Source organism: Astatotilapia calliptera, chromosome 16 (genome assembly GCF_900246225.1).
Source record: "Astatotilapia calliptera chromosome 16, fAstCal1.2, whole genome shotgun sequence".
NCBI classification, from domain to species: Eukaryota; Metazoa; Chordata; class Actinopteri; order Cichliformes; family Cichlidae; genus Astatotilapia; species Astatotilapia calliptera.
The window spans coordinates 471,782-497,338 of record NC_039317.1 but is presented as its reverse complement, the minus strand read 5'-3'; the positions used below and the strand labels follow the sequence as shown (position 1 = coordinate 497,338).

Genomic DNA, 25,557 nt, shown 5'->3' with positions numbered 1-25,557 from the left:
TCACACTTTCAGGTTACTGTTTATTGAAATGACAGGACTTTCTGCAGAAACACATGAATACTGAAACCTGATATATACACAGTTTAAATGTGTCCATCGGCAGCTACTTGGGTCAGTTTCTAGGACTAGAAGCCATCCACCAGGTGTTCATGTGAGCTGTTTACGGACACACTTGTTGAGTTTTAAGGCGTTTTAACGGTGCAGGGATGGAGACTGGTGCCAGTCACAGTCCACGGAGCAGATTTCCCGGCCAGTTGGTCGTCATCACACAGCATTATATTCCATATTTCTGCTTTAGCTCCTCCACCAGGCTGATGTACTCGTTCATGGCGTTCTCATTGCTCTTACCTTACAGACAAATTAAAAATGTGTTATGGAGGGAAAAAAAGACAGACAGACTTAATGAACAAGCTAGTCCTGCTTTTACTTTCAGAGACTCTTTTTCATAGTTTGTTGACATGAGGACTCAAAGCCCTGCTTGACAAACTCAACACTACAACAACTCATGCAGTCCTGAAAGGGGGCTGCATGCAGCCGAGTACAATATGCAATAATCCAATTTACTACAAAGGATGAGGAACGCACCAGCCCAACTTTTTTTTAATCAAATGAGCTGCACTCCTAACTCTGAGGAAATCATCCTTTATGTTTAAGGTAACATCAACTTATTCAGCCTTTATGCAATAAAATGTACTGAAATTGTACTTTTAGTAAAATAATAAAGGACAACAAGAAAACAAAAAATTAACAAATTTGTAATTCATTTTTAATTAATGAATATAAATAAACTTAACATTTATTTTAGGTTTATTTATATTAGGTCATGTTTTTAGAATTACAGCTGGATATATTTCAAGTAAGCGTTCACTTTAAACATCATTTAAACACATCCATTTCCTTCCATTTATCCGGGGTCAGGTCACAGGGACCTGACCCAGACCCCCCTCTCCACAGCCACCACCTCCATTCTTACTCACCCTTCTGCTTCTCCCAGGCATCCCATTTAGCTTTCCCAGTGAAATCAAACATCCCTGGACGAGCTTCAAAGACAAACAAAGCAAATTAAACAATTTAGTGGAATCCTGTGTAATGCAGGTCAAATAAATATAGGACACATTCATTAAGGCCCAGCGTCTTCAGTACAGAGCAAAGGGCTGCATTACATTGCAACACAAAAACATAAGAAACACTACTGATAATTATCTAGAATATTTACATTTATGTGGAAATCTGAAAGTGAAACCACGATACACAGGAGCAGATCTAGCTCCTCAGAGAGTCTGTAGTACAGGTGTACGTCATGCATGTGCCAGTGGTTCTTATAGGGTGCATGTTCAGCGTAGCCAGTGTCAGACTCTTATCAACAGTTTGTGTGAGAGCAGTAACAGTGCTGAGCGCAGTATCATTTGAAATTTCTCACCTGTGTTCACATCACCCACGGTGGCCTGCTTGAACAGCGAGTAGATCTGCAACATCTCCTCATCAGTCGGCTTCGCCTTCAGCTGCTTGACCTCTGCTGCTGCTTCATCAAACTTAGTCTGTAGAAGACAGGACGACAACGTTGGGACAGTGCTACGTGCAAAAGGTAGATTTTTTTCTTCCCAGCTGGAAGAGGAAGGACTTCTTAACACAGCTTCAAATTCAAATTCAAATTCAAATTTTTATTTGTCACGTACACAGTCATACACAGTACGATATGTAGTGAAATGCTTGGACAACTGCTCGTGACCTAAAGAAAACAAAAAAGGAAAAGGCTATGAATAAGATAGGAAATAAATATGAAAAATTAAAAAGGGTAAATTTAACTAGGAAGGAATAGAATATAAATTAAGGTTAAAAATGAAATAACTGTACAACACAAATTAGAATGAAGGGTAAATTTAACTGGGAAAGAATAAGATAAAATATATAAATTAAAGTTGAAAATAAAATAACTGTACAACAAAATACACAATATAGAACTATATAAGAATGTATGAAGAAATATAAATATAAATAAATATATACACAATAACAGCAGCTGTACAAGTATTAACCGGAAATGAAGAATATAGTGACCAGTGTTGTGCAAAACCAAAGTCCAGAAAGTCCAGTGTGTGTGTAAGAACTGTATGTGTGGGTCAGTACTGTGTGGTGGTGTGATTGAGAGACCGTATCGCCTGCGGGAAGAAGCTCCTCCTCAGTCTCTCTGTGTTGGTCTTCAGGGAGCGGAATCGCTTTCCTGACCTCAACAGAGAGAACAGTCTGTTGTTGGGATGGCTGAGGTCCTTCACGATCTTCCTGGCCTTGGTCCAGCACCGCCTGCTGTAGATTGAGTGCAGGTCAGGGAGCTCGGAGCGGATGGTGCGCTCAGCTGACCGCACAACCCTCTGTAGAGCTCGTCTGTCCTGCATGGTGCTGTTCCCGAACCAGGTTAAGATGTTTCCCGCCAGGATGCTCTCTATGGTGCACGAGTAAAAGTTCCTGAGCACCTTGGAGGGCAGTTGGAAGTCTCTCAAGCGTCTGAGGTGGTAGAGACGCTGTCGGGCCTTTTTCACCACGGTGTTGATGTGACAGGACCATGACAGGTCCTGCGTGATGTGAACTCCGAGGTATTTGAAGCTTTCCACTCTCTCCACTGGGCACTCGTTGAGGACGGGGGTCTGGTAGTTCCTCTCCTGCTTAGTGCTGAAGTCCACTATCAGCTCCTTTGTCTTACTGACGTTTAGAAGGAGGTTGTTCCTCTGGCACCAGTTCTCCAGATTCCTAATCTCCTTCAGGTAGGCCGTCTCGTTGTTATCAGAGATCAGGCCCACCACGACGGTGTCGTCAGCAAACTTGATGATGGTGGTGGAGCTGGTAGTGGCCACACAGTCATATGTGTACAGAGAGTACAGCAGGGGGCTCAGAACACACCCCTGGGGGGCTCCAGTGCTGAGAGTGGTGGAGGCTGAGACATGTCCGCCCATCCTTACTGCCTGTGGTCTGCCAGTTAGGAAGTTGGAGATCCACTGACACATAGATGAGCTGAGTCCCAGATGCTCCAGCTTGGTGGTGAGTGTGGAGGGAATTATGGTGTTAAATGCAGAGCTGTAGTCTATGAAGAGCATTTTAACATAATTCCCCCTTCTAGTGTCCAAGTGAGTGAGTGATGTGTGGAGGAGATGAGAGATGGCATCGTCTGTGGAACGATTTGGACGGTAAGCGAACTGTAGTGGGTCCAGTGTGTCTGGTAGTGAAGAAATGATGAAGTCTCTGACCAGGCGTTCAAAGCACTTCATCACTACTGAGGTGAGGGCTACAGGGCGATAGTCATTGAGAGAAGCAGGGTGGGGTTTCTTCGGGACAGGAACAATGATGGACTCTTTGAAGCATGTGGGGATCACCGACTGAGATAAAGAGATGTTGAATATCTCAGTGAACACAGGAGCTAGCTGGTATGCGCAGTCTCTTAGGATACGACCTGGGATGCCGTCTGGTCCTGCTGCTTTCCTGGTGTTCACTCTCTTGAAGGCTCTCCTTACTTCATGCTCGGAGATGACGAGCACGTTTCCGGTGCTGGCAGTATCTTCCTGTCTGCAGCCGTTAGCGCCGCTAACACTAGCATTGTTGGAGACCTTAGCTGCAGCCTCGAAGCGAGCATAGAAAGTGTTCAGCTCGTCTGCCAGAGTCACGGCCGCGTTCGTCATACCGGTTGTTGGTGCTTTATAGTCCGTTATTGTCCTTAGTCCCCGCCACAGGCTCCTAGAGTCACTCTGTTGGAGTTGTGACTCTAGTTTCCTCCCGTAGCGCTGCTTCGCCTCTTTCACCGCCCTCCGCACGTTATATGACGCGGCTTTGTACGGGTCCATGTCCCCCGTCATGAGTCCCGTGTTGTAGGCAGCGGTGCGGGATCTCAGAGCGTCGCGGATGGTTTTATCCACCCACGGCTTCTGGTTGGGAAACGTTGTGATAGTCTTTGTCTCCACGGTATCATCCGCTAGTTTCCCGATGAATCCCACAACCGCTTCCGTAAACACGTTGACGTCATCGTCGGAGCTGTTTCTGAACATGCCCCAGTCTGCGTCATCGAGTGCGTCCTGTAACGCAGCCACCGATTGATCCGTCCAGCGCGCGACCTTCCTCTGAACCGGAACTTCCTGTTTCAGCCTTTGTTTGTATTTTGGCATGAGGAAGATGGCGGCGTGATCAGATTTGCCAAACGGGGGGCGGGATTGTGCCTTGTAGCCGTCCTTGACCGTAGTGTAGCAGTGGTCCAGTGTCCTTTCACCTCTAGTGGGGCAGGTGATGTGTTGATAAAAGTTCGGCGCTGCGCGTTTGAGGTTGGCGCTATTAAAGTCCCCCGTCACAATAAGCGCAGCGTCCCGGTGTTGTGTCTGGTGCTGTGTGAGTGCCTCATGCAGCTCGCATAAGGCGGTGACCGTGTCCGCTTGTGGTGGAATATAAACGGCACTTATAATGACCGATGTAAATTCCCGAGGTAGATAAAAAGGACGACACATGATGGACAGTAGTTCCAGATTTGGTGTGCAGGAGCGTGTGAGAGGAACAACGTTCGCACTGTTGCACCAGTTGTTGTTCACCATTAAACACACGCCGCCTCCCCTTGACTTCCCCGAGTCCCGTGTCCTGTCCATGCGGTGAACCGAGAAGAACTCGGCCGGCTGGATGGCGTGGTCCGGCACCGCTGGGTTCAGCCATGTCTCGGTGAAGCAGAGGAGATTGCAGTCCCGAATGTCTCTCTGGAACTTTATCCTGGCCCTGAGGTCGTCAAGCTTGTTCTCCAGTGACTGGACGTTGGCGAGCAGGATGCTAGGCAGAGGTGTGCGGTGTGCACGAGCTCTCAGCCTGTTCCTGACGCCGGCTCGCTTCCCTCTAGGCCGCCGCCGCTTCCCTTTGTTCTCCCTCGAGATCTCACTCGGCCAGCTCGGATCCGGAGTTAAAAACTTCGAATTGTGAGTACATTGTAAACCAATAGAAACAAGAGTGTCACTGTCATACCTAATGTACCCAATGGTGATGATTTTGCCGATTTAGAAACGCTGAAAACTAACTTAAAAAACAAAGACAAAGAAAAAGTGGTCGGAGCAGTCGTGACGGCAGCCGACCTCACCGGCGCCATCTTAGCTTTTCCACACATCCCTGTTTTACACTGGATGCTTATACTATTTTAATTTGCACACAGAAAGAAAAAACTAAATGTACCAGGGTCAAAATTATTAGACCTCTTGTGCTGAGAGACAAAGCGACTGTCCGGGCCCAGTTTGCTGCTGACTGCTTGAAATCAAATTATCACGTCCTTCTTTCTTAATGATTCCTTCTGCCTGGAAGAGATTCTACCAGGTCCATCCCCACAGCATAAGACTGCCATCAAAGTGTTTCACTGTGGGAATGGGGTTCTTTGGGGTTGTACACCGCCCTTCTTTCATAAAACATCTCTATGACCAAAAGGGCTCTAGCTTAATCTCAAAGGATGTGTTTCCAGTACGTGCAATCTTACTCCAGATTGCCCATGGCATACTTCAGTCTGGACTGAAGGTGAAGTTTTTAATACTGCGAGTAAATAGAAGATAAAACTCTGTTTTAAAGTGGAAACACTTCATGCATGAAGGCTAATTTACCCCAGAGCCTTCCTCCTCGGCACAGTTTTCATTTATAAAGCTTTACAAAACCAAATATCACGGCTAACAGGTGGATTTTCCTGTGTCAGTGCAGCCAGCCAAACCACAAAGAACCGCTTACTGCTTAAGAGAGAGAGTGGAAGTCGACTGTATATAATTCCCCCTGACGATCAATAAAGTATTCTGATATCCTTAAATTCTGTAGACAAAATTGATTGTTACAGCTTGGGGAAATACAAAAGTGACCCCTTAGTCCCGCTGTTTTCCCTGAGTTATGGTTACACAGTTTCGAGAGCACGTGGTGCTCCATGGTGTAAATTAGCCTTTACACATGATGTGCTTTATGTCCAAGTTAACTTGATTTGAGTATTACAAAGCACATCAGTGAACACCAACGTTCCGTGCTATGGGTTAATAGAAAGGTCCGTTTTTGTGGGCTGACCTGGTCATTTTTTTTCTGAAATAATTTGTTATTGTGTTCAAAAGAAAACTGGGATGTTTATAAATGACATTTAGGAAATGCTTCACTTCCTCTGCATAAAAGTAAAATCAGGATAGAGAATCAGTCTAGTCCAACCAGACAGTGAAACACTGTTTTATAACTCGCAAGTGATCGGTGCAATAAAGAACCGTTTTACTCGAGCTTACATCACATTTGCCTTTACCCAGTTTGCTCACATGGTTGCGACATTGGAGCTGCCCCATTCTTGGCTAAGTGGGCTGAAGGGCAGACTGAAGAAGACGTTATAAATGCCCAGTGGGGTGATTTTTCTGAAGTCGTACTCCAGATCAGTCTGCTTCCTGCACAAACACTACAGACATGAAGAAAAGCTGCATCGGGACAATAGCTCCCCCGCAGCCGTTGTTACACACCGACTTTTTCTGCGCCCTCGGGCTGCATGAGCTGCTCTGTAGCTGCTAACAAGTCGTTGAACAAAGACTCCGCACAGCTGTCTGGGATGCTTTCACTTCAGGACACACGGCCTGCAGCTAAACCGCTACATCAGCTAACGGTCTTCCTTAACAGAAGGCGGCGGAATATAAACCAGTAATTTTATTCTTTTATACAGACCTGGAGCTCAGCCATGCTCGGTTAGTAGACAAACATAAGCCGGGGACTTGACTGTCAAACCATTTCCTCCTTCACGCCCTCCTTCCTATTGGCTAAACCAATAACGTACCTCGGCCGTTCACTGGATGACGTGACCGCAATTGGAACCAATCATGTACTTACAACCAGAGCAGTCGTGTCAGCGGGGTTCAGGATTCACGCTGTCACGTGATACCCGGAGACTTATGCCAAAAAGTGGTCGTCCAACAACACGTGATTTCCAATGTTTGTATGATGTCTTTACTCATATTGGTAAATAGACTGCACTCAGCAGGATTTACAAAGGAGTTATATATCCAGTGTATAGCCAGTCCGGTCCTTTTGGCCACTTAAAATATGTTTACTAAACTCTTATTTTATGTGTTATCATTTCTGCTGCCCTCATGGCCAGATCTCACTTAAAAAATGAAGTTTTAATGTCAACGAGACTTTTTTTTAACTGCTTAAATAAGGGACACTGCCAACAGCTAATTGCGACTTCTACCTTGTAACAGGAATGTTGTTTGTGGCTCAGATGGCTTGATATCATACACGAGGCATACATTACACACATGGTTCAAATATTACAGACTAACAAGTTATTTGTAGCATTTTAAATGCGAGCAATCAATCAGTTTTTGGCAGACGATCACTATTTGGTACAACACTAGCAGTGCTTTCTGGAAAAACTATTAATGCATTGATTTACAATATACAATACCATATACAATTGTGTATGTGGATGCAGCAATACATATGCACTTTAACAGTAAACTATGTGAGGATTTGCCTGAACAGTTACTGTTACAGAATTATTCTCTAATTCTGTAATATTGGATAAAACGCCAGTTATTGTCCTGCTAATGGTAACCGTGAACTATACAGAACAAGTTCATTTTATCTGGGTGAGTTTTATTTTTAAACCTCTTATTGTCTTCAAGAGCACATCTCAGTCTTGTGTGCTGCTATATCTAGATTATATTGCTAACTTCAAGAACTATTGCAAGGCTACATAAAAACAAGGTCCATTATGGTGACTGGAGACCCGAAACACGAGACATGCATTTATCCCCGCTTGCCAGTACATGATCTCCAACACCCCCAGATGGTAAGACAGGCATTGAGATGCCACCTCAACAGTAAGCTGTAAATATATATGGCCTGCCAGATACCCAGCTGGAACAATAAGCTGGTCACAAAAGGACATAAATGCGACTTGAAAATTCTATAAAATTCATGGACTTCTCCACCCAAGGTCTAGCACCCTAAGACATATGAGCAACAGACAGAGAGAGAGTGAGGATTAGTGCGTGTCAGAGGCATGCGAATACATCAGGAAGATGAAGCCCTGAGATGAACTGTGCCTCAGGGAGCTGAGGACAGACAGTGATAAGGAGCATGAAGAGGAACTACACTACATTACCAAAAGTATTTGCTCATCTGCCTTGTAATATGTTGGCTCACATTTTGCAGCTATAACGGCTTCAGCTCTTTTAAGAAGCTTTTCCACAACACTAAAAATAACTATTTAAATAAACATAAAGAAATAAGGAATCATTAATTCAATAATGATCCACATGATTAAATTGCTTTATTTTATTTATTTATTTTTACTCTTTATTTTGAGTCAACATAAAAGAAGGGTAACAGTTCTCAACCACTGAAGTGGCATTAAGCCCTTTATATAGTGTCCATTTCCACCAGGTCCGTTCGAAGGCATCCAGTTTGATTCGTCATAGAAACTTCAGTTTATCTCCTCCATTATTTCACTTTCAGCGACTCCTTTTCAGCCAGTTCTTGTGATAACTTTCTTCACAGCCACAGTCATTATTTTAAACATGTAGATGTTCTCTTTTTTAATCGTACCTTCTGGGATCAGACCAAGGTATAAGACCTGTGGATCCCTGGGAAGTTCACACTGACAAAGTCCGTCTATCAGCTCGGCAACATCTGACCAGCATGGTTGTAGTTTATCACATGACCAAAAGAAGTGTAGGTGATTGGCCTTAATATGACCACATTCTCTCCAACATTGTTTTTTTTTTTTTTGCTTTAACGTGTTTGCTTTTAATATAAACTGTAATAAACGTACGGAATCCATAATCTTTCCGAGTTGGTCGTTGTCCCCTTTGAGGTCGGACCTCAGGTCTTTCAGAAGGTCACTCGGTGTTACGTCAGTCCAGGGTAGCCTTGGAGTTTCAGGTGGGCTAGAGTTAGCTTGCAGTGCTACTTCACTGGCTTTCGATGCTGATTTTCTTTTGATATTTTTGCATGGTTTATTTGCCTCTTGTGAATCAGTTTCCCCTTTTATACCAATAGCGAATGATGAATCAACTTGTTTACTGGAGTTGAGTCCAACTTAATTTCATTGAGTTGATTCCTACAAATGACAATTTTCCAACAAAAGAACTTAATGCTAATAGAAAGCAATTTATCAAAGTTGAAATCTGTTTCATGATTATTTTAAGTTCATGGTGTGATTAGAGTTATTCTTTGGATTGTTCAACATCAAGTCCAGAGTCTGGTTAACATAAAACTTTAATGGACTTATAACAACTTTCACATAGCTGCCACTCCATCCATCCTCTTCTGATTATCCTTATCAGGGTTGCAGGGGCGTCTGGAGCCTATCCCAGCTGTCATAGAGGCAGGGTACACCCTGGACAGGTCGCCAGTCTAACACATAGAGACAGACAACTATTCATACACACAGGCAATTTAGAATCACCAATAAACCAAACCCCACTAACAATTTAGTCTTCAGTCTTTGGACTGTGGGAGGCAGCCAGAGTACCCAGAGAAAACTTACACACACACATCATGCAAACTCCACACAGGCTTTTCTGTGTGGACAGTTAGTGGATTTGAACTCAGAAACTTCTTGGTGAAAGGAAAGAGTGCTAACCTTTAATGAGGTTTGAAATCTCGCATGATCGTGTGACATGACGAGTCCAGACAACTAACCACTCTTTCTGGATTGTATCACATCATCTCAACAAGAATAAATTTAACAAGTGTTAAGTTGTTGAATTTCATGCAGATTGTATATGATTTAATTATGTTCACCACAGAAACATATAATTATTTTGTTCAAATTCCAAGTTAGACTCTTGTAAACATAATAACCACCCAATTTCACTTTTTGAATGAAGGTTTAGTACTGCGTTTATGGGAACATTTGATCGTTCATCAGTGCATTTATGACGACAGGACATTTGTGAAGCATTGCCTCCTATAACAGTACCACACCGGAAGCTCTTGAGAGCACCCACTGTGGCCATGGAAGTGATTGGATGGGTGAGTGGATACGTTTGGTAATACAGTGTATCCACCGGCATGTTTGTATACTCGTGTCTTCAACCCAGCTGCAATGGCCGCGGCGCAACATACCAAAAAACAAGAGATGCACGTCTGACCGATGCACATAGCACCTGCGACACAAGCAATGTGTGGTCATCATAAAAATGGCCCAAGGAAGCAGACACAGGCTTCTCCTGAGTGGTGGTTTCAAATTCAGCAGGTTCAGACTGATTGGTTTAAATCCAGTCTTTAAGTCTGACGTCATTAGCCGTGTCCGGTCCCAAACTCTGGTGCAGGTCCATAAGTCAAGCGAACACTGCAACATCACTGAGAGTTGAAAAATGGTCTAAATTCTTTCATCTGTAATAAAATGATCAGCGTTGCTGCTCTACCAGGTGTAACAATTAAGTTTAACATCCAGGCATCCATGAAAACAGGATTTATGACATTTAACAGAGTTAGAAGTTAGCAGGGAGTTAGCTCGCTAGCTTCCATCTAAATACAATATAGCATGTCCTGACTGAGGGATTTCTGAAACAAAATAAGACGTACAGCTCTGCTATCACTTCTGACATAAATTAAGACAGAAAACTAAACAGCAGTGACGTTTGTAGGGTTACTGAAGTCGGGCTAGCTGATATGTAACGATGTGCTACGTGGTGGCTAGCTACACAGCTACATTAGCATAACATAAACACAGTGAAGCTGGAGGATGAATGCTAATTTTTTACCACTCGATAAAAGTTAACATGAGGGTTCCCGATGGTTAGGGACAAATGCAATCGCATGGCAGGATGCTGTAAACCATAGGTGTCAAACTCTGGCCCGCGGGCCAAATTTGGCCCGCAGCCTAATTACATTTGGCCCGCGAAGCCATACCAAATTACTATTAGAGCTGGCCTACTGGTATTATACAGCTAATATATATATTGTTTAGTATTAAGCTTTGCTTGTTCCATATTGAGTTTTTCAGCTAAACTTGTTTGAGTCCATAAGAAAAGATTCATTCTTATATCTGGAGGAAGATTTTTTTTTTCAATAAATATTAATGTTAGCCCGCGACTTTGTTCCATTTTGAATTTTGGCCCACTGTGTATTTGAGTTTGACACCCCTGCTGTAAACGGACCAAACTCCAGTCGGGAGAACAACAGAGATAATCCATCCACAATACGCCGTTAGTTATTAATATACTGCTGCATGGGCTGGGCTGTAGCTACATCTAAGGTTTTGAAATCTGAACTTTAAAATGATTAGGGTAATAAAAACCTTGAGAGGCAGACAGTGATCACTGACTGTTTTTAGGGGCTTGTTGAGATTAAATACACTCAACAAAAATATAAACGCAACACCTTTGTTACTGCTCCCATTCCCCATGGGATGGACGTAGAGACCTAAAATTCATTCCAGATACACAATATAACCATCCCTCCCAAACAGTGGTCACAAATCAGTCCAAATGTGTGGTAGTGGGCACATCTGCTATATTGAGATAATCCATCCCACCTCACAGGTGTGCCACATCAGGATGCTGATCTGACATCATGAGTAGTGCACAGGTGTACTTCAGACTGCCCACAACAAAAGGCCACCCTGGAATGTGCAGTTTTTTGCGCTATTGGGGGTCTGGGGACCCAGAACCGGTCAGTATCTGGTGTGACCACCATTTGCCTCATGCAGTGCAACACATCGTCGCATGGAGTCTATCAGATTGTCAATTGTGGCCTGTGGAATGTTGGTCCACTCCACTTCAATGGCTGTGCGAGGTTGTTGGATATTCGTGGGAACTGGTACACGCTGTCGTATACGCCGGTCAAGCACATCCCGAACATGCTCAATGGGTGACATGTCCGGTGAGTATGCTGGCCATGCAAGAACTGGGACATTCTCAGCTGCCATCTGCCCTGAACAATGTGAACCATGATTCATCCGTGAAGCGCACACCTCTCCAACGTGCCAGACGCCATCGAATGTGAGCATTTGCCCACACAAGTCTGTTACGGCGACGAGCTGGAGTCAGGTCAAGACCCCGATGAGGACGACGGGCATGCAGTTGAGCGTCCATGAGACGGTTTCTGACAGTTTGTGCAGAAATTGTTTGGTTGTGCAAACCAATTGTTCCAGCAGCTGTCTGGGTGGCTGGTCTCAGATGATCTTGGTGGTGAACCTGCTGGATGTGGAGGTCCTGGGCTGGTGTGGTTACACGAGGTCTGCGGTTGTGAGGCCGGTTGGATGTGCTGCCATATTCTCTGAAACGCCTGTGGAGACGGCTTATGGTTGAGAAATGAACATTCAATGCACGGGCGACAGATCAGGGGCCTGTTCTTCGTACCGCGCTAAGTGAGTTAGCTGGATGAGATTGTTGACGATTTCGCGTGATCCTGGATCGTTCGGTTCCCCGAAGCCCATCCGGGACTTGCTGTCATAGCAACAGAGCCGTAAGCGTAAACCTGCTGGGGAGCAGGTTTACTTTATGTAAACAGGATTAGATCGCGGCCACGCAGGTATGTCCGCGTCATTCATACGAAAGCAACAGCGATATTCCACCACTGTTTCACCATAAATAAATAACATCAATGTAACTAAAGACAATGCAGCACTTGATCCTTTTATTGATTTCACACAGATACATACAGGTCATTCCCTAAAAAAGGGAAATGTACTATTAACATTCTATTACATGTATGTGATTATTACAGATGTAATTCATATTTCAGAGTAGTAATTGTAAATTACTTCGTGTAATCAAGATGAGAGACCACGGCTATAAAAGCAAAGGTGGATTTGGGAAGTCTGTCGCAGCCATGTCCTGTCCGTTTACGCGAGCCACCCATTGTGGAAGGTGCAAGATTGATAAGGAGAGTCCTCAGAATTCAGCGTATATTGCGGGACAGACAGGATCCTTTAGCTCAGCGCGACAGTGTGCTCATAGAGAGATATCGATATTCCCGTGAGGGTATTATTTACTTAACCAACTTGTTGACGAGGGGGTGCAGGACCACCACCTGTCTTTTTTTGCTCTGCCCTTTTCTTGGTTGCTGTTATGAACAAACAAACAGATTATTCCAGGGTCTCTTTCCAAGAGACGAAAAGCAATATAAGTGATAAATATTACCATTCTGTAGAATATTCTTATATTTCACTTTTACTTGTTCCCATGTTCTAGTGGGTCCTGTTGTGGCTCTAATGTGAAAGGGGATATAATATAACATATTATAATATAATATAATGTAATATAATATTGGATAATATGGTGTGATATGATAAATCTACCCTACCGCCTACTGGTGTTGGCTAGAGGGGCCGATGGCGCAATATGGCAGCCTGGCTTCTGTCAGTCTGCCCCAGGGCAGCTGTGGCTACAACCGTAGCTGCCTCCACCAGTGTGTGAATGTGAGAGTGAATGAATAGTGGCATTGTAAAGCGCTTTGGGTGCCTTGAAAAGCGCTATATAAATCCACTCCATTATTATTGTTATTATTAAATTACTTACGAGTTTGATTTGTCAGCAACTTTCTGCCAGACCTCGCTCCTTGCTTTTGCAGCCTTTGCAGTGTTCCCTTGCGTTTTAATTAAACTCTGAAACTCCTGAAATCCCTCACTCAAGAGTTCTTGCTCTGCTGCCGAAAAATACCGAGCGCGCTCCTTCGACATTTTTGCCGACCAATCAAAGGGTTGCCGATCAATGTTTCTACTATCGATGCGTAGCCCCTGTTGGGCCACCCAGTGATCTCACATTACTTCATCCAGCTGTACTAATCGTCAACAACAGGTGTGTTCGGGGAACCGGAATAGCGAGCTCAGAGTTAGCGCGATGATTTGGTCTTGGATGTTTCATTTGATCTTGGATGTAGTAAGCGATGTACGAAGCACAGGGCCCTGGTTGACATTCCTGCTGTCAGCATGCCAATTGCACGCTCCCTCATTGCTTGTGGCATCTGTGGCATTTTGCTGTGGGCAGTCTGAGGTACACCTGTGCACTACTCATGGTGTCAGATCAGCATCCTGATGTGGCACACCTGTGAGGTGGGATGGATTATCTCAATATAGCAGATGTGCCCACTACCACACATTTGGACTGATTTGTGACCACTGTTTGGGAGGGATGGTTATATTGTGTATCTGGAATGAATTTTAGGTCTCTACGTCCATCCCATGGGGAATGGGAGCAAAAACAAAAGTGTTGCGTTTATATTTTTGTTGAGTGTAGAACAAGATACAAAGCACTAAAACATGTTAAAAACACAACAGCCTTATTAAATGCAGAGTCGTTTGGACCCGAAAGCAGGATTCGTCACGTCATCACTTGTGTACTGGATACACACACACACGCAACCCACCTGTGAGAGAACGTGTGTGTTTGTCTGTGTCCATGTTTGTAAACATTGTTATAAATATGAACATGCACCTGTGTGTGTGTTTGTGTCAGAGGGGTGTTTACAAACAATCACAATCAGAAACATCCTGCTTAGAGTTTATAGAGTCACACTGAGCTGACTTCAGATCTGTGTCATTTATTTCAGCACGTCTTTTTTCAGTTTTTGGTACTGTTGCATTTTACACTCACGCTCGACATTTTGGTGATCTTATGCAAGTTCATTCAATAAGTTTAAATTTGAATATTTCAAATATTTTAGCATGTTTTGTGCTAGAGAAAAAATTAAAACTTTTTCCCAAGACCTTGGATTATTAAAATATTACTAGATTGTTTTCTATATTGTTTTATATCTTGTATGGTTTTCAAACAATGACAGTTTAAGTTCTGAAGAATTTGATTTTTCATGAATCACCCCGTCCACTGCATAATCGCCTGCTGTTGAGGTTGACAATCTAAAAAATGACTTTTCCACGCTCAAACTTTCTGCCCTGCGAGTTTAATTTGAACTCACTTAGTCAGACTGCTTAATTGACATAGAAACACAGAGTCATACACTCTCACAACACTGTGTCACTGCCATGTGTGTCTGTATCTATACTTGTAAATGGTTTTAGGTGGGGATGTGCACGTGTGTGTGTGTGTGTGTGTGGGGGGCAGGGGGTTTTACAAAGTGCCACCAATCAGAGGCATGTTTTTGGTTTTATTTAGCACATTTTCAGTTTTTGGGACTCCTACTTCAAATAAAATACATTAACTCTGCTTTGACTATAACGTGATGAGTTAAGAGTGTAAAAAACCTCAGATAATCATTATGTGAAGGCAAACGTTAGAACAGAGTCTCAGACTTAAATGAGCTGTGGCCATTGCTGGCACTGTCATCTCATTGGAGGGCCGCAGTTTTTTTGTGCTACTTGAACACTAAACAAACAAGAAAACAACCACAAATATTTCTGGAAACGTGGTGTTTGTTCTTTTAAAATTAAAAATATTGTATAAAAAGACAAAACTGCAAACGTGAAGGCAGTTTCCCCCTCACTCTTTACTAATCGAAGCCTTTCATTGAAGCAAATAAACACATTGGTCCTCTCTGCCTGTCCACACACGTGGCAGCACTTCTATCATTTTGCTCGTATTTAACAAAATAAAATTGCAGACATGAGTGTCCACATGAGTGTTTGCCTGTCACTGAACTAACACATTCGGTCATTTGGAGAATTTGTTTTAACATTGCACTCAACAAACAAATCCTCCCTAACAAACGTCACTTCAAGGGCCAAATTGCATTACATTCCATCACATCAATACACGGGCTGCAAGTAGGGGTGACGTGGGCTGCATGCGGGCCCCAGGCCACGAGTTTGAGACCCTTGTATTAGAACAATTGAGGAACTTCCCAAGAACATTATAGAGAATTCTGAGTCTGACAGACTTTATTCCATCCATTGTTGCTTCAAACGTTCCCCCCCCCCCAACAACAAAAATGGGAGGAGCTTCTCAGTGAAAGTGTGTCTGTGGGTGTAGACCTTTGTGTCGTTTTCAGAGTCATAGAAGGGTACAGGGTCTCTGGTACAGACAGTCATACTGTATGAGTCCTTTAAAATGTGAAACAAACTCCAAAGCTCTACGAGGTTCACTCAGTTTATACGGATGACGAGCTTCAAGAGAATCCTAAAGTTTCATGTAACTTCTTCTATTTCACATTTATTGAAACGAATGTTCCCCTGAGAACAGTCAAAGCATCTTTCTCTCCATCTGTGTTTCAAAGAGGGCTACATCGTGTTCTTGAACCGCACAACATTTTATTAGCAAAAGTATCCACTCACAATTACATTGGCAACAAAGTATGAAAAAATATAAACACTTCTGAAAACATCTCTGAATTACACTGAGAACACAAACATTTTACTCATGATCACAGAGAGCAGAGCGAATGCTGGAGATGTAACATTGTTCCTTAAAACCTTTAAAACTTTCAGCATATCTACAACATCACCAACAACAGAAAGATGTTCATAAAAGTCATATTCACATAAAATAAAAAAAATATTAATATTAAATAAAAAGGCCTGTTAGTCTGCTGGATAATAAGCTTTGACTTTAAAGGAGAAAAAAAAATCCCACAAATGAAAACAGTCCAGTAGCAACATGACAAAACTTGTTCCAGGCAGACCTGTGTATATGAACTGTCCTCTGACGCAGTCACCAGGCAGTTTGGGGGTTTGCTTTATAGAGACTGTAGTCTGCTTTCCTGAAGAAGGCCACTTCTGTCTCATGAGCTAAAGAGGACAAACATGTCAAAGTTAAAACACACCTCAGATTTTTAAACAGGTATGTTCAGAAAGTCTTCCATTTTTATGAAGTTTGAAATGGATCACAGTCAATCACAGCTCTCCTTCATATAAGTCAGAAGACAGTTATTTTTATTCATTATCCTGGCTGCATGCCAAATATCCTTGGGCAAGATACTAACCCCGTGTTTGCCTACTGGTGGTGGTCAGAGGGCCCGGTGGCGCCAGTGTCCGGCAGCCTCGCCTCTGTCAGTGCGCCCCAGGACAGCTGTGGCTACAATGTAGCTGCCATCGCCAGTGTGTGAATGTGTGTGTGAATGGGTGGATGACTGAATGTAGTGTAAAGCGCTTTGGGGTCCTATGGACTAGAAAAGCGCTATACAAATGCAGGCCATTTACCATTTATTTTTTTAATGGACAGTTGAGGTGGGATCTGAGATGTGTCTTGACTGAACTGCTACTAAATTCATAAACTGCCCGTCCCACAGCTGGTCGTGTATGTTCGAGAGAAGAACAACAAAATGTTTAAAGATTTGCCTGCTGAGTGTAACATACCCAAACTGGATTAAGGCATAAATCTACTGACAGATTAAAAAACAAGTCTAAACAATGCATCGCAGTCAAAATGATGAAGCTAGGTAAGCAGAAACCTGAGAGTCACTGTCCAGTTCCTTTATAGAGATGGAAGAACCTCACTGAAGGACAACTTTTGCCATTCAATTCTATTTATATCTTTATATTTATTTATTGAAATCATTTGTTTATTATAAGGTAAAGACGTTAAAATGATACACAGACAACTGAGCAAACCCCAAAAATCATACGGCCTCCAATCAGATATTTCAGTCTGACATGTTTTATTCATTTACAAAGGAAACTAAAATCCACTCAGTTTTGGTTGTTATGAAGAACTGTGTTTAGACTGCTCTGGAAACAGCAAACTGAACAACGATGAAATCACTGAATGCGCATCACGGGCCTTTCTCACTACATGATATTCAAACCACATGTTATTATTGTATCACTACTTCTATTTGAAATTCAATTTGAACAGGGTGAATTTTGGGGCATTGTGCAAATAGACTGAAAGGTTTGGGTTTAGAAACAATGAACTCGAGCAAAAGGCAACAGTGAATATAATCACAGGCACAAATGTAAAAAGAGATGTTTTGAGTCGCCCCTTATTTCTTTGTATTTTCTAGGAAAATGGGAAATAAGAACAGGGCAAAAACAGCTTGTACAATTCTAACGTCACTGGGGTCAACACAGCTCACAGCTGACTGTTAGCTGGGATGTTACTCAAAGTTACATTGGTCGGCTGGTGATGGTGGCTGTGCTGATGTGAATCAGGCTCATTTTGACAAATTAGATTTATGATTGAAAATAATCTCTCCGTCTCTCAGACAGACATTGTTACTGATTTTGTTGCCTGTTATAATCAGGCTCTGGCTGCTGTGCTGAGGACAACACAAGTTTAGCTTTCGTGTCACTGTGTTCTTTGCTAGCTTCATGTTAGCATGTTTGTTTTGGACAGGCTTGCAAAGCGTTGATGTGTCAGCAGCATAGCGCATGAATTGAAAACAGTAAGTTGTTACATTACCACATTCATGAAAAAATGTAAAGTGAATACAGTAATGTGTTACTTTGGACCAAATTATAACCAACACTGCTCTACAGCAAACACTCAGCAATGCAAATCTTACCAACACCAGCAGCTCTGAGGGTTTGGCCTTCATGTAGAACCAGAGTTTCATCATCATCTAAACTCATCACTAACTCGTTTGTCTGAAAACAAAGGAAAAAAGATAAAAATTGCAAGTTTGAAATGCAAACTATTTCTGAAATAAGATTATATAATAACTGAAATAATATTTCTGGAATGTACGGCTAAAATTACTGAGTTGATTCTGAGATCAATCCCAAATTCTGAAAGTGGATTAAAGGGAATTAAATGATTTAGTTGTTGAAATACCAGCTGAGTGAACAGATTTTGATTTCCTTTATTTTCTCTCACAGGGATCATGCCATTACAAAAGAGGGAAGTTATATTAAAGTGGAAGACAAAATAGTCAGGTCCCTTTGAAAATGTCATTTTTTAAAGTACTCCTTAAGGGCAGACCACAACACTCGTGTGTCCTACAAGCGGACACTCCACAGCCTTCACACAGATACCTTTGCTCCATGAACCTGATGGATAATCTTCATCGTGTCTGTAAGGGGAAAAAGGATGGAGTCAGATTCAGAGCACAAATTTCACACCAACAAAGTTTACATAGACCTTTGGTCAAAACTTTACAGATATCATGAAGGTTGTTTTCAGTTGTTAATGGTTTTTCTTCCCCCACTGTGGAATGACTGTACAGCAGACATCTTTAATGACCAACAAACAAGAACTGGGTGCAAAAGTGTGAATTTATTTTTACATTGTCTCTAATCCACACAGGCTCGATACACAACAGTGCTGTCACTCGACTTGCAGTGACCATCAAAACGATGAAAAAAAAAATTGCTGTAAACGGTTTATTTTGCGACACCACGAAACAAACGATAGCGTAAAATGAAACAGACGTTTTTATATTGTCATCCGATATATGTCGTTGTATCGAACAGTCCTAGTATAAACCTCTGACCACAACTGTATATAATGATCCCATGTGCATTTTCTTTTATATCCAAATGTTCATAAAGTGATTACATTTATTTATACAAATACAATTTGATTCTGACTTTAAGAGCTCTGTTAGCGGGCCCTTAAGAGCATCGCCTCACTCTATGTACATTTCTTTAAAAGTCCCGTTCAGCATGGATTTTTTTGTCTGTTTGTTTTTTTGGTTTTTGCCCTTCATCGCCGTCCTTCTTCCCCGCTGTTTTTCTTTCCCCAGTCAAGTCTGTCCCGTGTGTAGCAAGTGAAAATAAAATAAAATAAAATAAACAATAAAAGGTGAATCAAATAGGCTGGGGCGGTCCATTTAGTAAAGTAAATCCGTTGGGCATCTTTCTTTGCCTTTAGACAATAATTCTGATGGCAAAAGAACCAAACAGGACAGGCTGGGGAAAAAAAAAAAAAAAAAAGGTCCCGTTCAGCCCTGAGATCCAGCAGGAACAAGAAGCACTCGGTGTGTGCAGCTTTTACACTGGGCAATCTTTACCTTTTGTATATATTCGTTTTATTGTCTTAATCAATCAGATAAGCACTTTATTAACAAGGGAAAAGTCGTTAGAGAGCAAAAAGGATTGCACAACACAATTTTATAATGCAATAATTAGCTTTAGTCATGTTTCCTGTCCTTCACAACTCTTGTGAGAGCTGTGTTCACTAGTGATGTGCAACTCCACTGATTATCTTTCTGATCTGATACCAAGTAGAATTCAGGGCGGTATCGACGATACTGATCCGATACTCTGTACAAAAACGTAATTTTTCATTGTATTTCATAATCCAATAATTAATTGTATTATGTAACTGTAATAATAATATAATAATATTGCTTCATAATGATTACAGGACATCAGATTACTTGTTCTTATTGCTTAATAATGCAGAGTTCATCATATAGAAATAAAAAACTGAAGTTGTGCCTATTTGAACACGTTGCCTGCCTGCAGCACTGAAGGACTCTGTGAGAGACGTCTGTCTCGCCCTAGCAGCACCTGTCCCTGTCCTCCTCTTCAGTCTCAACATATTTCATCATATTCTGTGATATGATTTACTCTGAGGTGTTTGACGAGGTCAGTGCTGTTGCCACAACATCTCACTTTCTTGCCACATGTATCGCAAACCGTGTCGTGGCTGTTTGCGGAGATAAAATACGTCCACACATGACTCCGTTTCACTCAGCCATTGTTGTGAGTGCGCACGCCAGCGGCTGCAACACATTTATACAGCCGTGTTTCACACATGACTATGTAGACAATCCGAATGATATAGTTTCTTTCCACTGTGTTCCTGTTAATGATAAACTACAAATTTACCCTAAATTACTAAAATATCGATGAGAATCGATTCTAGAACATAAATTACTGGTATCAGAAGAATCAATATTTCAAATTTTCAATATCGATTGTTCACACTCCAAGTCGAACTCTCTCCCATGAAGTTCTGGACTCCACCAGGCTGCCATCTGTCATATTATTTATGGACAGAAAATCCAGGTGCAGCCAGTAGGCTAGCAGCTGAGTGGGAAACGAGTCTGAGGGCATGGTTCTCAGTCAGAAGGACCCACGCTGGATTTGGAGCAAATTTAAGTATCGGACTGTCTTGCTTGCAAGTAAGAGAAAAGTGAATCACTAGAGTAACGGATTGGTGCAGCGCCTGCTGTGGCTACACCCACCTATGGTCACAAGCTGTTAGGGCTGCTCGATTATGGCAAAAATGATAATCACGATTATTTTCACTGAAATTGAGATCTCGATTATTTGACGATATTTATTTAACCCTTTAAGACCTACTATAGAACCAAGTCCGCCAGAGCTTATATTATTATTTTTTTTATTTTTTTTACATGTAGTGCCGTTTGTGGGAGCATTTCAAGTTGCTATGCAACTGTTATAGCCCATATTTTAAATAATATGTATGCATTAAGTCCATAGTAACTACATTGATTGCAAAAAAGTGCAATAAACTACAAAAAAATTGAAAATCGTTTTTGTTTTTTTAACATATATTTCTACTTGGAGAAATTTAAGAGGTTTATCCCTCAAAACTTTAAATACAAAAAAGTTGCAAAAAATAGTTTCCCACCACAGGAAATTTATTTTGAGTGTCTTCATAGTTTTATTTTGGAGATACAGCAATTTTTATATACTGCAGGAAAAATGAAAAAACAATCCTATGATGCAAATTTGCAAAGAAAACAGCAGGTGCATCAAAATAAACTATTTCCAGCTGTGCAATTCGAGTTCTAAGCATCACAGAAACTATTCAGAAAAGTCAAACATGACCAGTATAGGCTTTTAAGACCTACGAGTAAAAAACTACAATTTCCGCGAAAATGACGTCACTTCCGGTTTCGGCCAGGAAATGGCGGATATGCGGTAGTTCGCGCTGATGTCTGTTTCACTGTGGGAAGTGTTACGAACAGCTGATAGGAACGGCAAAGCCTGTTTCTGGAATATTATGTTTTTGTTCCTGCAAGAGCTTTTTATGCAGTTTTTGTAAAGCTTTATGTGGAAGGAAACCGTGACCGAGGACAAGCTGATGGCATCAGATGTAAGTACAACTCCTCCGGGTTATTGCGCTAGCTTACACGGTTCAGGTTCTACAGGGATTTAAAAATAGCTACACAAAACGGAGCGTGCTGCTCTGACCGGCTTTAAAGGGTTAACAATGACTTTAAAAAATAATATAAAATAGTGTGCAACACCACTGAAGTTTTTTTTACCTCTCTTTTCAACCAACAGCAGTCACTCTCCTCTCCAAATAACTTCTGCTTAGCTTTCCGAGCTTCCCTCGGGTCCTCTTAATCAGCGGTCTCCAACCTTTTTTGCGCCACGGACGGTTTATGCCCGACAATATTTTCACGCACCGGCCTTTAAGGTGTCGCGGATAAATGAGGGAGGGGCTAATAATCGGCTCAGTCATTTTTAATGATCGTTGAAAGCCCAGATCGTAATCGTGATTAAAATTCGATTAATTGAGCAGCCCTACAAGCTGTGTGGAAATAACCTTCCCCCAAAGGGTGGCTGGTGTCTTAGAAATTTGGTGAGTAGCTCAGTCACTGGGGAGAGGGTCAGAATAGAGCCGCTACTCCTCTACACTGAAAACAGCCAGCTGAGGTGGTGTGAGACACCTAGGAGAGGAGTTCGTAATCTAACTTTGCCCCGTGTTTCACTATGGGAATCGCCTTGGTATGACCAACTACGGAAGCTCCAATGACACCACGTTTGAGCTGTGCTCAGGGCTCCGCCCCCTTATTCTAACACCACCGACCAGCCTCTCCTAACTCGGGATGGCAACATCCTGGGCTTTGCTCAGAGGTGTATCAGTCCAGTTCGTGCGGTTTTATAGGCTGGATGTTGCACAGTCATCCCTGAGTCAGTCAGTCCTGGAATCTAGCGCCTCAGGTCCAACCTGAGATCCTGGAGTAGTGCTGGAGCATAGCTTTGGGCACAATCCGGTAGTGGGCCATATCTCCCGTAGTGAAACAGAGCAAAGTTAGAAAAAGAACGATGGGTCACTTCATGGATCTCTGATAACAAAGTGAGATGTTTCACCAACACTTCCGTCCTTGTTTGGGTGCGGAAAGAAAGAGTGATTACATTTCTGTTCTGGTGTTCGTGTGTTTATTTAAATCATTTTGTATCAAGTAAACACATCACTACTGATGTTTAGCTATAACTCCAGGTAACTATGTGAGTTCTATGTAACAACAACAGCAATCTAAACATGACATGTGGGTAGGATGAGAACATTGCTCTAATGACAGCAGTAAAAAATTATGAAGACAATTGAAGTAATGCATACATACCATAACCATATTTCCTGAAAGGAGGTGGAAATCCTGGCCTTGTTGCAATATCTGAAAGAAATTGTTGGATTCAATCAAGATTTTATCTTCTTATTCATGTGTGAAAACACACAAGGTCGAGAATCCTAAAAAACTCGTCTAATAAAGACTCCCCATCTGTCCCACTGGGGTTTCTCACAGCTGTTTTTGTGTCTATGTGGGACACACACAGGGTGGAGCAACAGTTTGCTAAACACAATCACAGACTTTAGAGGGGAAAGCGCAGACCTCGGCCTCTGTGTGAGGATCTAAACGTATTCTACGCTCGATTCGACACAGCGAACACCACGAGACCGACTGCCTCTCCCTCCTGCTCTCCCCAGCCTTCACTCCCCTCAGACGCAGTGCCAGGTCCACCACAAAGACCGTTACAACCTGGCCTGAAAATGCTCTCTCCAAACTACAGGCCTGCTTCACACAGACTGAGACAGATTTGAACACCAGGAGCTAGAAACAGTCACAGGATCAGTACTGGACTACATCAAGTTCTGTATCAGAAATGTGACTGTGGACAAAAGCATTCGGGTTTTCCCAAACCAAAAACCAGCCAGGTCCGCTCACTTCTCAAAGTCTGTGACGCCATCTTCAGGTCAGGTGTCAGAGCTCTGTACACGGCTGCTCGAGCCGATCTGAAAAGGGAAACTAAAAAAGTCAAAACAGACCACAAAGGAGCACAGAGTCCCACCTGTCCAGCGCCAACACACAGGAGGTGTGGGAGGGCATACGAGACAAACTACAGAGGCTGTGAAAACAGAAAGCCTGAGTGTGCCGCTGGCAGACGAGATAAATCACTTCTTTGCCCAGAAACATCTCAACAGCAGCACTCATCTGCTCCAGCCCTGCTCCCATCCTCATCCTCACCTGGTTCCTGCACTGCTCCACTCACTGTAACAGAGGATATTCCCAGTGCCAAAGAAGTCTCCCATCACCAGCCTGAACGATGACCGCCCTGTGGCCCTCACGCCGTACTCATGAAATGCTTCGAGATACTAATGCTTCAGCACATCAAGGACCACCTTTATGTTCTAGACCAAAGACCCACAGACTCAAGAACAGTTTCTTTCCAAGAGCCTGAACTCACACATGCACTGAAGACAGTTTCACCCCAAATCCAAGGACTCCCCCCACACAGACTGCAAACTACGATCACGACTGTGCAATATTTAATTTATGTGCAATAACCCACACTGTAAATACATAACACCATTTATTTTTGCCCTATATCTGTATATTTTTCTTTTCCCACACGTTTGCACTGCAGCTCTGAATCTCACTGTACATGTGTATAGTGACAATAAAAGGCATTCTATTCTACTCTACTCTGTTCTATTCTAAACATGACATCACTGGTTTTGTTTGTTGCAGTCAACAGACTCACATTAGTTTATGTTAGTTAACCACAGAGTACCGAGAACTCAGCAAAATAAGAACACAAACTAAAACCAGTCTAAGGGCGTTGCTTCTGTGTTGCCTCTGACTGTAGCAACCACTCTTAGGTTAATAATATAAACTGCCCACTTTCACTCAGTCTACTGCGCAGTAGGAGAGTCTTCGTTTTTCGGCCCTGAAACAGGAAAATGTGCCTGTTAGCTGTGATGTTGGGGTTTGTGCCGCCTGTCACGCTCTGTACTGCCGCAAGAGGGCGCCAAACATGTGCTTAAAACATTAAGGACTTGTTTCTTATATCCACCTACACAGAGAGCAGGGCTCATTGTTGTAAATTAACCTTTATATATGAAGTGTTTCATATCCAGTTAAAACCAAAGAACTCTAAGTTTTGAAGCTCTCCCGTCCAGCTGCAGTGAATCCTGGGATTTCTGCCTGCGCAGTGTTTTTAAAGGTTTGTTTCGGTGAACAGATGCTGACACGGGGTACACACCGCACGGCTCTCACCGTCTTTGACGAGCTGCATGAAGTCCTGTACGGTCTGCTCCAAGCGGACGCCGTGAAACACAACCGGCTTGAAGTTCCTGTGTTCGAAGGACCTCACCAGGCGGACGGTGACCACAGCTTCAGCAGTCATGCTGCTCTGAACCCGAACACTCGTCTGGTAACGCGTAGCTGTCCTTCTTCCCCTAAGTTTTATTGGCGATTGGCAAACAATAAAATGGTGCATTACCGCCACCAACTGGTGTGGAGTGTGTACTGCAACGTCGCTCACAAATCCTCCAAAACAATTTACCCTGTTTTAAAGCCTGATAACTTTCACTTCTTGGGTCCTTTTGCAGTTACTCAATAAGATCCAGTTTCATTTGTAGGTTTCTGAGGTTTTGGATCAGTTGCCTTCTCTCTACCTCCCCTGTGTTGGCCATTCATTCACACACTGGTGATGGCAGCTACATTGTAGCCACAGCCACCCTGGGGCGCACTGACAGAGGCGAAGCTGCCGGACACTGG

General features: G+C 42.7%; 2 protein-coding genes across 2 annotated transcripts; both read right to left on the bottom strand.

The window, feature by feature from the left end:
- On the bottom strand, positions 1-6,780 carry dbi (diazepam binding inhibitor (GABA receptor modulator, acyl-CoA binding protein)). Its single transcript, XM_026144743.1, has 4 exons — positions 6,673-6,780; positions 1,421-1,538; positions 978-1,040; positions 1-348 (listed from the first exon to the last, which is right to left on the bottom strand). Exons 1-4 carry the CDS (start codon positions 6,685-6,687, stop codon positions 275-277), a joined length of 270 nt encoding a protein of 89 aa, XP_026000528.1. The 5' UTR covers positions 6,688-6,780; the 3' UTR covers positions 1-274.
- A 9,365-nt stretch (positions 6,781-16,145) lies between these two features.
- c16h2orf76 (chromosome 16 C2orf76 homolog) lies at positions 16,146-25,258 on the bottom strand. The gene is made up of 5 exons (XM_026145719.1): positions 25,054-25,258; positions 23,122-23,172; positions 18,827-18,864; positions 18,358-18,439; positions 16,146-16,642 (listed from the first exon to the last, which is right to left on the bottom strand). The coding sequence occupies exons 1-5, from the start codon at positions 25,181-25,183 to the stop codon at positions 16,566-16,568; spliced, it is 378 nt and encodes a 125-aa protein (XP_026001504.1). The 5' UTR covers positions 25,184-25,258; the 3' UTR covers positions 16,146-16,565.
- Between the last annotated feature and the right edge of the window lie 299 nt (positions 25,259-25,557).

Excerpts from the sequence above, each read along its gene's own strand:
- dbi (XM_026144743.1), bottom strand. Across the intron at positions 1,041-1,420 it reads CGTGGGTGATGTGAACACAG|CTCGTCCAGGGATGTTTGAT; the intron begins GTGAGAAATTTC and ends TTGTCTTTGAAG. Across the intron at positions 349-977 it reads TGCCTGGGAGAAGCAGAAGG|GTAAGAGCAATGAGAACGCC; the intron begins GTGAGTAAGAAT and ends TTTGTCTGTAAG.
- c16h2orf76 (XM_026145719.1), bottom strand. The coding sequence starts at position 25,183 with ATGACTGCTGAAGCTGTGGTCACCGTCCGCCTGGTGAGGTCCTTCGAA. Across the intron at positions 18,865-23,121 it reads TTTCAGGAAATATGGTTATG|ACACGATGAAGATTATCCAT; the intron begins GTATGTATGCAT and ends TTCCCCTTACAG. Across the intron at positions 16,643-18,357 it reads CCTCAGAGCTGCTGGTGTTG|CTCATGAGACAGAAGTGGCC; the intron begins GTAAGATTTGCA and ends TGTCCTCTTTAG.